General features: G+C 38.5%; 1 protein-coding gene across 1 annotated transcript in view; it reads right to left on the bottom strand.

Annotated features, from left to right (window-relative positions):
* Window positions 1-12519, bottom strand: part of LOC140161717 (rac GTPase-activating protein 1-like) — a 62196-nt gene that overhangs the window by 47213 nt on the left and 2464 nt on the right. Inside the window, exons 2-6 of the mRNA XM_072185017.1 lie at window positions 9295-9439; window positions 8649-8790; window positions 7109-7169; window positions 5003-5275; window positions 681-737 (exon numbers count right to left, since the gene is read on the bottom strand). Coding sequence (XP_072041118.1) covers window positions 681-737; window positions 5003-5275; window positions 7109-7169; window positions 8649-8790; window positions 9295-9382 — 621 coding nt within the window. The 5' untranslated portion in view covers window positions 9383-9439. The remainder of the gene's footprint in view (window positions 1-680; window positions 738-5002; window positions 5276-7108; window positions 7170-8648; window positions 8791-9294; window positions 9440-12519) is intronic.

Here is a 12519-nt window from a genome sequence, read left to right as displayed (position 1 = left end):
GATCCTGAGCTGTACTATTTAAAAAAATAACACATCCTACACCGAAATTAATTAGGACACACTCTATAATAAGCGATTACAACAAGAAAAATAACACCTCTGATAGACACCTGGACGTAATCAGCTTTTCTGGCAAAATACAATCTGTTTGTTAATTGCTGTCCCAAATTTTGAAGCCTACATCCTGATTTTGCACGAAAATAACTAAAATGTCCGATTTGCTTCAATCAAAAAAGGCATACAGGGTCCATTTCACTAAACCTTTAACCCTTCGTAACTCAGGTAACCATTCGTAAAGTTACGAATACCAAATACTAGACGTAACTTTACGAAGGGTCCCTGTAGTAAATCCCTATTACTTACGAAGGGTACCGCTCAGTAAGTAAGTTTAGTGAATGGAACTTACGACTGGTCAGAAATTACTTAATGATTTTGAGACTTACGAAGCGTCGTAAAGTTTAGTGAACTTTCCCCTACTCATCAATTGATCTATAATAAAACATGCTCAGAGCAGTTATTAATTTCAAGAAAATGCCTCAAATCCCATCTTTCGATCAGACACTTGAGGCTAAAATCGGACCGATTCGGAGCTGACCTCAAATTCCATCTTTCGATCAGACACTTAAGGCTAAACTCGGGCCGATTCGGAGCTGACCGATCTGATCACTTCAGTTACATACCATTTTTGATCTCTTTGGTGGACTATCATCATCTTCAAGTGGGGGAGCACTTGGTCTCTGAATGAAAACAAAATCAAATAAATATGATGGATAAAACTATGGTCTTTTTCAAATTAATTGGGCTATTCCAGTTGAAATCCATACATTGCTATGTAAGACATGACATCACACAGGGAGTGTGAATTTCAAATTAAATAACCTGAATGAGTGACTCCATTTGAAATTTACACCCACTGTGTGGAAGACTAAGGTCATGTTTTCGATAGGGGGTGTATAATGGATCTCAACTGGATATAGCCCAATTAAAAGTTGTTGGGTCTTAGGAGCTTTGTCAATAAAAGGGAAATGTCAAGATTTCCTGAAACTGCTTTAACATTTCCTGAAAATGTGTTTCCCATATATACTCATCTATTCTCTATTTCTCTATTTCCTATAAGATCATCCAAGCAAAATTTCATGAAATCAAGAAATTTCCTGAAGATTTACATCCCTGAATGTCATGTTGGTTTTGACACGTTTTTCCAATTATTTCCACATAACATGTTGTCTATCGGTGCACCAATGGCTGAAACAACAGATCATACAGGTATACCAGATTAACCCTAACACTGGACCCTGCTTTTTGGGATCGGAAGTCAAAGAAGATCCGAAAAAGTCCAGGAGAAGAAGAATTTTTGACTTGGCACCCCCGGGATTTGAACCTTTGACCCCTCGCATGCCAACCACACGATCACGGTCCGCCAGCAATTCCTGCGCGATATGACACTTAGGCTGATTGCGTCATCGCAGACCCTGGGATTCATGCATGCGCATATTTTTTCATCGTAAGATTTTGTAAGATTTTTGGGTGTTAGGGTTATTGAAATGGTTAACTATAGTAGGAATTCCAATTGAATGAACACAGCTTTCAATAGTGGTTTTTTTACGTACACTGTGCGATGTACGCCAGCGTGCATGATTTTGCGTGAATATCACGGAAGTGAATCCAACCATGCCAACTCACTCATGATTGGTTAGCGTGTAACCAAGGTCGTGCGTTCGTGTTGTAGTTTGACATATACGCGATATACGATAGCGTTAGCATCGAGTAAAGCTGTTGAAAGCTGCGCTCATTTAAGGTTTTACCGCCATCAGCCGATTCGACTTGACTATTGGCGCCTGTTTTCAAGCGCGTATGACGCCAGCGTCGTGTTCTGCGTTATGCTGCAGACATCGCAGAGAACGATGCGTGTTGTGCGTGTCAATGCTATTTTTGCGCACCGGCGATAACTAGGGCCAAAAAATAAAGAAAACAATGTTTGCTGAGCGCAAAAAAAGTGGTCACTTCTAATAAGTAATATGGCCATGCGTTTTGAACTGAACACCCAAAAAGGGTGGTGGTGTCACACTTTTCACCATGATCGTTTTGTTTTTTGAGCATATCTTTGAAAGTAAAGAAGCTATGGCAATAAATTTGGTACCAAATGAAAGCTAATATATCAATGGTGAACTATGGAAAGTTACATGAAGTTATCTTGAACAGAAGCAGAATGGCATTCAATCCAATGACCCAAGTCAGGGGTGGTGGAGGCAGCGGCTCATGAGGCAGCGGCTCACCATGTACAAACTCAATTGGAAATTTCATTTTTAGTGTCTCGCGATACAAAAATGTTGAAATTTTCTTTAAAAACTAGTGTATATCAATAAATTTGGTATCAAAAGAAAGCTGACATTGTTATCTGAACTTTTATTCTGTAAAATAGTTGAAACAATAAACTGCCTTGAGCTAATGATAGGGTCATGTGCTTTGAACTCGACATCTAAAATGGGGGGAGTGGCATCACATTTTTCACTGTGGTCATTAGTTTTTTTAATGTACCATTGGAATAAAAAAGATTTGATAGTAAATTTGGTATCAAATGACAGCTAAAACACCAATTATCAATTATGGAAAGGTGTCAATAAGATATCTTGAACATCTATAGAATGGGACTCAATCCAATTGGCCAAGGCAGGGGTTGTGGAGGTAGCAGGGCACTCTGCACAAAACTGTAAGCCAAGTTTCCATTTGGGAGCCTCGAAGTCGGTGTGCAAATGTGTTGCTATTTTCCTAACATTTAGTGTTTATCAACAAATATGGTATCAAAAGAAAGCTGACATTATTATCTACACTTTTATTTTGTAAAAAGTTATAATAGTTAGCTGCTTTAGGGTATATGATAGGCCAATGTTCTCCAAGACAATAAGAAAAATTAATTCTGTTTCGGTCACTTTTTGAAGGGTTGTATCATTTTACGAAAGTGATAACCCCCATACATTTATATATTGCAGGAAAGCCCTTACTCTGATCTATTAGAAAATGACATAAAATAAGATGCAGGGGTAACACAGAAATGTTAGTGACATTATACCCCAGTACCACTGTCAGTTGATGTTTTGTGTCATTAACATAACTGTAGCATTAGAACCTTACATCTGACAGTGTTTCTGAGTCTCTTGTTGGATTCCTTGTTCAATTTCCTTTCAGAAAATGTATACTTTCATCATGCTGGGGGGTATGGTTTGAAAAATATGGGCATTTGAAGGTGAAAGAGTGTCGCGATTTTCAAAAATCTGTGTGTGACGAAAAGTCGGCGAGGTTTAAACGCATGGCCATATATTAAATACAACATGTACAAACCAAATATTGCCAGCGTGCTTCCAGTAATAACGGACCTGGGCCCCCTCCCCAAAGTAGGCCTCACGACAGTAGGGTCCAATAGATGGTATGAAGTTATAGGCCTACCAAACAAACACAGAATCAGTTTTTTTTAATAGCCTATTAGGCCTAAACGAAAGTGTTAGTTAAATTGGTTAATTCGTTTTAATAACATTTTGGCCTAAATGTTGGGTAAGCACTACGGTATATTGGCGTATTAAAGGTTATAAATACGTTTGTAGAACGTTTCATAATGAAACACGCTACAACAAAATTAAAAACATGTGAAAATGTTATTGTAGACATATATTATTTTGGCAACATTGTTCCAACTAAGAATATGTTTTGCAGCAAGTGTTCAATGTTTTTGATTGTTATTTTCATAATGCATGCGATATAGACAACACCATCAAAACTATTCAGTTTAAAAAAATGTGTCATAGGGCCTACATTTTATACAAAAATGATATCATAATTGGCCAAACGTTTTTCTACAGCTATAGGCAACCCAGCTGTTCTACAGCTATAGGCAACCCAGCGCTTAATTTTGCTTTAAATTGAACTGCAACAATTGATGATATGAATCCACCTCGAGATAATTCCAGAGGGCTCATAGTTTTGTGACCAAAAGTTTTCCTCTCGGTAAAGGCACTAAGCATGCTAAGCAGGCCTATGCCTATAATAATTGTAGGCCTCTTATAGTCAAACACTTCCCCCCATGGTGTCAAACGCTTCGCTTTAACATGTTTAATAAATCCTCTTTTTGGTCATTCGAGTCAGGTGAACATAAAGCTGAAAATAACTCACTTTGTGTAACTTGATAACTCTTTGGCCCAATATCTTTGCAGAATGGGAATCTTTCTTACATCCGCTTGTGACCAAAATACACCAAATTAGAATTAGGCTAAGAATTTTTGATATTCTTAGCCTTAATAGTCGACATCATTATAATTGTTCCTAATTATGGACACTTTTTAGCCTAAGTATCTTAGGTAACTTTTTTTACAGTGAAAATTTCCGCGTAAACAGACAATTCCTTTTTTGTGGCTATATGCGTAAATAAACGCTGATCCGCATCAGATCGCTTCATACCAGCGCTGCTGGCACGCACCAAAAATATCCACGCACGCAATAAACTACGCATGGTGTCGCAGAAAAATGTATTTTTGACCTATTTTGGTCAATTTACGCTAAAAACTAGGTCCGTACCCCAATTTTTTTTATGCGATTTTACAGAGCTTTTTCTTTTTCATAACATATATAAAATTTTAAAAAAAATTTTTCGACAATTTTTTATACAACTAAAAGGTGATATATTTTGGGCAAATTGCTGATTTTGCCATTGAAGTGTACAGAGATTTTTGGAAATGTACACCTCTTTTAAAACGGCTGTAGCTCAAAAGTGATGTCTCGGCAACCCCCTGTTTTTTTTCCTGATTTATTATCTACACATATTAATGTACAAAATATGTCAATTTAAAAAAATTTCGTCGATAGGTTTAGTAACGACGGTAAAACCTTAATTGGAATTCCTACTGTAGTCCATACATGATATGGCAACACAATGTCTATACTACTTAAATTTACTGCCAAAATCTCAAGATAAATGTCTAAAAACACAAACAATAAACCAAATATAACTTACCCTCTTTACAGTTGAGCCAGTACCTTTCCATTTCTTGCCGTCCCTCAAGTACGACACATCAAGATCCTCTTCCGTGTAGTCGTAGCTCAGATCCGACGGGTCAAGAAGATTTCCTGAGGATTCATGGATTGCAGACAACCGCCTGGTAGGTGTACCATCTGCATTTACAGGTGTGGTCCTGTCGAGGAAGGCTAGGCTCTCGCGTTCTTTTTCAGAGAGAGTGCCTTTTTCTTTGTCGTTAAGGAGCTCACGGATCAGGTTGACTTGGCTCTCCTGTTCAACAAGGGCAAAAATTTGGAGTGAACCAGGGGGCCACTTTGGATGAACCAGGGGTCATTTATGTTCAACAATTTGCACATAAAAATATGACAGGAGTTTATTTTTTGAAAAAAATTATGACTTGGTGATAAAAAAAACCAACATGTTCAATATCAGGTCTACGAAAGTCATATTTACATTCCAAGTCATTATGTTATCTAATAATTACCGTAACCACCCGGGTATAAACCCACCTTCAGGTATAAGCCCACTCCTTATTTTTCAAAACATTCTGGGAACAAGGGTGCACTCGGCTATAAGCCCAGTACTAAAGTTTGGCCAAGTTGTTAAATGCTTTTCTCTCAGAACAAATATTAAAAAATATCAGTTGATAATTAACATTCCACACTTAGAATTTTATGAAATTGACATAGATGATAGAAATTACTGGTACATTGGGCATATACATGTACAAATGGGGATGATTTTTTTATTTCTAAATTCAAGTACTAGCCCCTCCCCGGTTATAAGCCCACCCCCATTTTTGAAGTGAAATCTGCCATCTGGGGGGGGGGGGGCTTATACCTGAGTGGTTACGGTATGACATTTTTGTCCCAAAATTGCAGATGTAACAAAGATAATAATAATATCAACTGTCCATTATCAACATTGGTGTGCACATGTTAAAGGTGGGTGAACAGATCAGACCTTTATTTTTGAGGAGCTCGACTGCACCAGAGCTCCTACAGCTCTCCTGAACAACATTCCAGGTGATTGACTGAGCTCCTCACTACTTGAATCCCTAGATGTTTTAATACAGATATTAAAAGATTGAGCGCCTTGTTGAGCACCTTAGTAAACTCAGGAGAGTGATTTGCACCAGCAATTTTCAAAAATGAAGGCCTGACAGATTGACAGCCTCATCCCCCCACTTTCCACCATCAAAATTGAAATTTTGATATCTGAAGAAAGACCTAACATTATAATACATAATTTGTCAGACTGAGTAAATTTGTAGGCCTGAGATGTATCTATTGTGGTACGAACAAAAACATGGTAGCCTCATCACCCATGGCAGTATTGGGTTATTCCAGTTGAAATCCACACATCCCCTATGGAAAACATGACCTTAATCTCCCACACAGGGAGTGGGTTACCTGAATAATGGGTCCATTCAAAATCTACACCCCCTGTGAGGGAGATTAAGGTCATGTGATGTCTTCCATATGGGGTTTATATGGATTTCAACAGGAATAACGCATTCCACCCATGCTGTTCTTGGTGCCATTGTGATACATGTATGTATGGTTTTGTTTCTTATCCCAAACTGCTGCAGTAATTTAACCCAAATCTTGGAATCAAGACTGTTTTGGTTACAAGATAAGATATAAACTTCATGATATAAAAAACTGGACTGGCTGTCCAAATATGTGACACATTTACCATCAACTTACTTGCCCTGAGAATGTAGAGCTTTGGCTTCTGAAGCTTTAAATGAGGCATGATTGCAATCATTGATTTTGACATATTCAAAGACAGGGATGTAAATGGGCAACATATCCATTTCTTGATAATCCATCTGGTCCTTGGACAGGTGGCTGCGGGCTCGAGCGCAGTATGGAACATTTAGCGGGGTTTGTCCGGGAAATACGCTGCAGGGTATCACCCCCTCCTAAAAAAGTTTTTTTGGCTCTTTTTATGACAAATTATCATCATCCAATTCCGGAAATGCAAAAAAAAAAGAAAAATAAATATTTTTTTTTTTACATTTCTGGATTTTTTTTTTATGTCCAAGATTTACATCTCTGCAAAGAAACAAAACAAAAGTTCTTTTCCAACTTTTCTTACCAGCTGTTCTTGTTTCTGTTCAGCCTTCATTCTCCTCTTCATCTCTATGTCAACCTGACTCCTGCAATCGCATAAAACAATATATCGTTAGTACCTTGACAGTCGTCATTGTAAAGGGGATAAACCTGTGTTTACAGGGCAGAGAGTGTGCATCTCACTTTCTAAGTGACTCAGGCCAGACTCCTACATATACAGGGATGCAAGCTGACCTGAAGGAAAAAGCCTGAAAAGTATACATGAATTTGGGCCAAAAGCCTCCGAAACGGACTGAAAATAAAGAAAAGTGCAGGAATTTTGACTAAACTTGCGACCCTGCATACATGTATAATGTTGCTGTGGGGTTCGCTATGAATAAAGCCGGGACCCATTTGTACACCTGGGTGGGGAGAGGCAATAGGGGTGAAGAGCCTTGCCTACATTGTGCGTAACATTGCAACACGAGGATTCGAACCCACGACCTTGAGCTACCTCGTGATTACGAGTCTAAATCTTGGACCACTGCGCCACTATGCCACCCTTGTTGTGTTAGTGCATAGTGCACTAGTGGTCACTGGCCCAGACAAATGTGTGGAAGTACTTGTGACACCCCCCTTCCAACAACAACATTCTATTAATCCAAACGGATTCTCGCACTTGGTCGCAAATTTTTGACCCTGAAAATACATGCCACTGGCTAAGACCTTGCAGTGCAGTGCCTGAGCAACACAAACACAAAATGCATCTAGTGTTTTCATTATGACATTTTTTATTATGTGCCTGCCGGAACTTCAAAGAACCCAACAAATTTTCTCCATGCCCGGCCGATGGCGTCACAATACAGGGTGGTAATACGGAGTCCAGATTCTCCCTGACCTATTTCTGTGGCTTCACCCTTAGGTCATGTTCACATATGAATTATTTACCCGGGACCCGGGTTGAAAAAAATTCTGTTCACACTATAGCCACTCTCATGAAGAAAATTGACCTGGATTGATTATTTTGCCTAAGCCTACTGAAAAATGCAGGCGTATACATATTCTGTCATTACCGATAGATATGCAGGCTCCCGACCGTAGTAATTATGCTGATTTTTGAAACTTTTATTTCCTAATTCCACCTTATGTAATTTATCTAGCTGCTACTTGTAGCTGTTTTGGGTTAAAAACTCACAAAAATAATTGTACTTCTTGATTCGATAATACTAGTAATTTGTTTGCATGAAAATAGTTTTCTTATCTCAGGAATAGATGTTTATTGATTTTATCATTGCCAAATAACTGAATCATTCTTTTACCAGTGCAGACAGAAACAATAGAAAGTGAGTGATAATGGTTGCGTTTACTTCTAGTAATGCGGGTCAAACAGTGAATTTCTGTTCACACTACAATTGACCCGGATTTTAACCTACTCTTTCATAGGTTGAAAAAAATTGAACCGGGTCGATTTTTTAAGGTTTTTTCCTGTTCACACTTATAACCAACCCGGGTCTAATCCAGGTTGTACCCAGGACCCAGGGCAAAACAGGCATAGTGTGAACACGCCCTTAAACTAAAAAAATTACCTGGCATGTTTTAATTTGGTCTCCAGACCCGCCCTCTCCGCCGTCATCTTAGTCAGCTGCTGCTGGAGTTGTGTCTTATCGAGTTCTGCTGTCAACCACTTCTTGGTGCAGTCCACTTGGCTCTTCACAAACTTGATAAATTCTGAGTGAGGAAAATTTACAATTTAGCTACAGTAAGGGTAATTTTTATAGATTTTTATTTGAATTCAGAAAGCCTTTTCAACTAAGAAAAGTTCTAGTATAATTAGGGGTAGGTTAAACAGCCTTTTAAAAAGGGTGATGTTTCAAATTTCTTAGGGAACCAGAATTATTTGATGCGGTTTGATCTCCTGAGCAATTTGACACCTTTTTCATCCAAATCGGCCAAAAAATGAGAAGGTGCCGGCCAAAAAAATGAGAAGGTGCCGGCCAAAACAAGTATTCGGACAGGGGGTCTGAAAATCCATATTTTCATCAATAATCATTATTTTATGCCTAATTCTGTTAAAGTTGGTATTGATTTGTATGTAATTGATGTTTAGAATTCCATTTTTGAAAGTTGTTTTGTTTTCTTCTTCTCCGGAAAGATAGGCATGATGTAGGTTCTCCTCCAGCATGCACCTTCCACCTGCAGGAACACTCCCACACTAAGTCAATTCAATCTTACCCTGTTCATCTCCCTTGGTGAGTATCGATGTGTAATGCACCAACTCATCAAATTCACCCATGGTGGATTTTTTCGGCACTCCTGCCATATTTTGTTTCAATCCGCACGACAAAACTGGTCAATGATTCGTCACAATATGTAGCTCCTGCAAAGTAAAAAAAAATGGGGGAAAAAATTTAATATAAGTCAAGTGTAAGAATTATGATGGTGCTGTTGCAATCTAACTAACCGGAATAGTTTGTTCAAAGGTCAAATTTCATTCATAAAACGAAGTAAGGTAATGATCGACAGCCGACAGCTGTTTGCGGGGAAATCAAGCCAATATGGAGGGTGCAAAAAATTGCACCGCTGTCCGACCGAAAAAGGATCTAGTGCAATGCACTCTAGCATTGAATGCATAATGTGCAAACTCGAAGCTGGAGTTCTTGAGTAACCCAATTGCTCATTTTATCAAATTAAACTTTGTCGGGCGCAGCCGGTATCCACTACGATAAAAATATTGGACCTGCCTGTCGCTCTATCATAGGTAGAGGATAGGCAAAATAAAAATTCCTATCGCTTATTCTCATTCTTAGTTAAATATTATTTTAATAACTGTAAACAAATTTTTTAAGCAAAAACTAGTTACCTTCATAAAAACTCCCCTCATTATAAAATGAACGAACTTGTTTACAACTTAGACTACGCATCAAGCGCGATACATACGCGCACCTCTACACGCATGTTACGCATTATCAAGACGCATGATGACGTGGCTCACGTGGGGTCGCTTCACGGCCTGATAGACGGCACCAAATCATGCGATTGTCCAATCAGAAATGTGTCTACGAACTAGACCATTCCCACTGACTAAGAATGTGTTGTAATTTCGTTCTGTTCTAGTATTCACTCGGTCGGACATCCGGGAACATTGTCCCTTCGGCCCCTTTGCACAAGCGCCGAGAAAGGGAGCTGCACATGCGACACTGGTTTTACAAGGCTATTTCCCCTTTGTGACATCAGCCCGACCAAGAGAATACCCAAAGCACGAAATTCAAATTTCACGATATCTTTGCTAAACAAATTAATCTGCATGCAATAAGCCAAATCGGCATTAGAAGTTTGCAATGCATTGTGGTACAGTTTTTGCATTTTTAGGACACTTTGTCCTTTGACCTATCGCGAAAATTCAGAAATATTGGTGTTTGTTCATACAAAAATAATTTTAAAAAGTTTTACAAGAATAAAAACAAATAAAAAAAATATATTTCTTATATTATAAATTAATTATTTAAACATTTTTACAATAATAGATTTATAATAAATAATAATTTAAGAGCAATTTCCCTGATATGTCAGAGGTCAAAGTGTCCTTAAAGTGCTCTCAAAAACCGGAAGTCACAATGGCGATTGGGCTTATTTTTTGTACATGTAAATTTTATGTAGCCAGAGGTTTCCAGAATTCCAGTGATATAAAAATCTGAACTTTTTTTTGAGAAAAGTGGGGGATGATGCTGTGTATTACGAAATTATGATTTATAATCAAATTAAGGGTTTTCCGTCGTCACCCGATTCGACTCGACTACTGCGCCTCTTTTCAACGCGTGCGTACTCCGTGTCGTGCTCGGCATTGCGTTGCAGACATCGCAAGGAACGATGCGTGTTGTGCGTGTCAATGCTATTTTTGCGCACCGGCGATAACCAGGGCCGCAAAATAAAGAAAACAATGTTTGCTGAGCGCAAGAAAAGTGGCAGCTTAAATATAACATGTAGGCCTATAAAACCAAATTTTGCCAGCGTGCTTCCACTGATAACGGACCTGGACCCCCCCCCCCAAAGTAGGCTTACGACAGTAGGGTCCAATAGATGGTATGAAGTTATAGGCCTAGTCCAGAATCAAGGTTTTTTTTCAACATTAGGCCTAAACAAGTGTTGGATAAATTGTTTAATTTGTTTTAATAATATTTTGGCCTAAATGTTGGGTAGGGCCTAACCACTACCGGTATATTATAGGCCTATTATTAAAGGTTATACGTTTGTAGAACGTTTCATAATGAAACGCACAACACGGCAAGTTTATAATCCAACATTTAAATGTTTGAAACATTTTGTGTTATTGGGTAAAGACCTAGGCCTACTACGTGCACTGAATTTATAATGCATGCGATATAGACAACACCCGACTATTCAATTTCAAAAAAATGTGTCATACATTTACAAAAATAATATCATAGCCTAATAGGCCAAACGTTTTTCTACAGCTATAGGCAACCCAGTGTTTAACTTTGCTTTAATTGAACTGCTATGTGCAGGGGTAGAGCTAACTTGCGCTATGCGGTGAGGTCATGGGCGCATTCTTTTAGCTTTTGGCGCACAAAATTATACTGTTGAGGTTGCTAAAGGGTCAATAAAGGGTAATTTGAACCCTTTATTTCTATTGTATTGGATCCATAATTTCACAAAATTTGAAATTTTTGACCCCTTGTTTTAAAACCTAGCGCTACCCCTGGCTATGTGATATGAATCCACCTCGAGATAATTCCGTATTATATAGTTTTTCTTTTTTGTGACCAAAATTTTTTCTCTCGGTAAACGGCACTAAGCATGCTAAGTAGGCCTATGCCTATAATAATTGTAGGCCTATTATAGTCAAACACTTCCGCCCATGGTGTCAAACGCTTCGCTTTAACATGTTTAATAAATCCTCTTTTTGGTCAATCGAGTCAGGTGAACATGGTGAAAGCTGAAAATTCCTCACTTTGTGTAACTTGATAACTCTTTGGTCCAATATCTTTGCAGATTGCAGAATGGGAGTCTTTCTTACACCCGTTTATGACCAAAATACACCAAATTAGTAAGAATATTAAGGCATGAATATAATCGACATCATCTATCTATATAATAATATACGCATCGTCTGTCCATCTGGGAGGGGGGGGTGTGGGGGGTGCGTGTGTGTCTGTCCGCCTATTTTCTCGGAGACTGGGGGTCGCATGTTCCTCAAACTTGGTGGGTGGGTGGAGCTTGGTATGAGGAAGAACGAGTTTATATTTTTTAAGGTCAAAGGTCAAGGACGGGGTCAAGTTCAATTAAAGTCTAATTTCAAACACTTTAAATGGCAAATCTAGCCATATCATTGTGTTGACCTTGCACTATCAAACAAAAGTTTCCACGGTGACCTTTTTCGTCGGACCTACGGTTACGAGGTCATAGGTCAAGAAAGGTAAAAATTTCAAATTGCTCCTA

The sequence above is a fragment of the Amphiura filiformis genome, chromosome 10 (genome assembly GCF_039555335.1).
Source record: "Amphiura filiformis chromosome 10, Afil_fr2py, whole genome shotgun sequence".
In the NCBI taxonomy this organism is placed as follows: Eukaryota; Metazoa; Echinodermata; class Ophiuroidea; order Amphilepidida; family Amphiuridae; genus Amphiura; species Amphiura filiformis.
The sequence above is the reverse complement of the archived record's forward strand: the minus strand, read 5'-3'. Positions and strand labels throughout refer to the sequence as shown.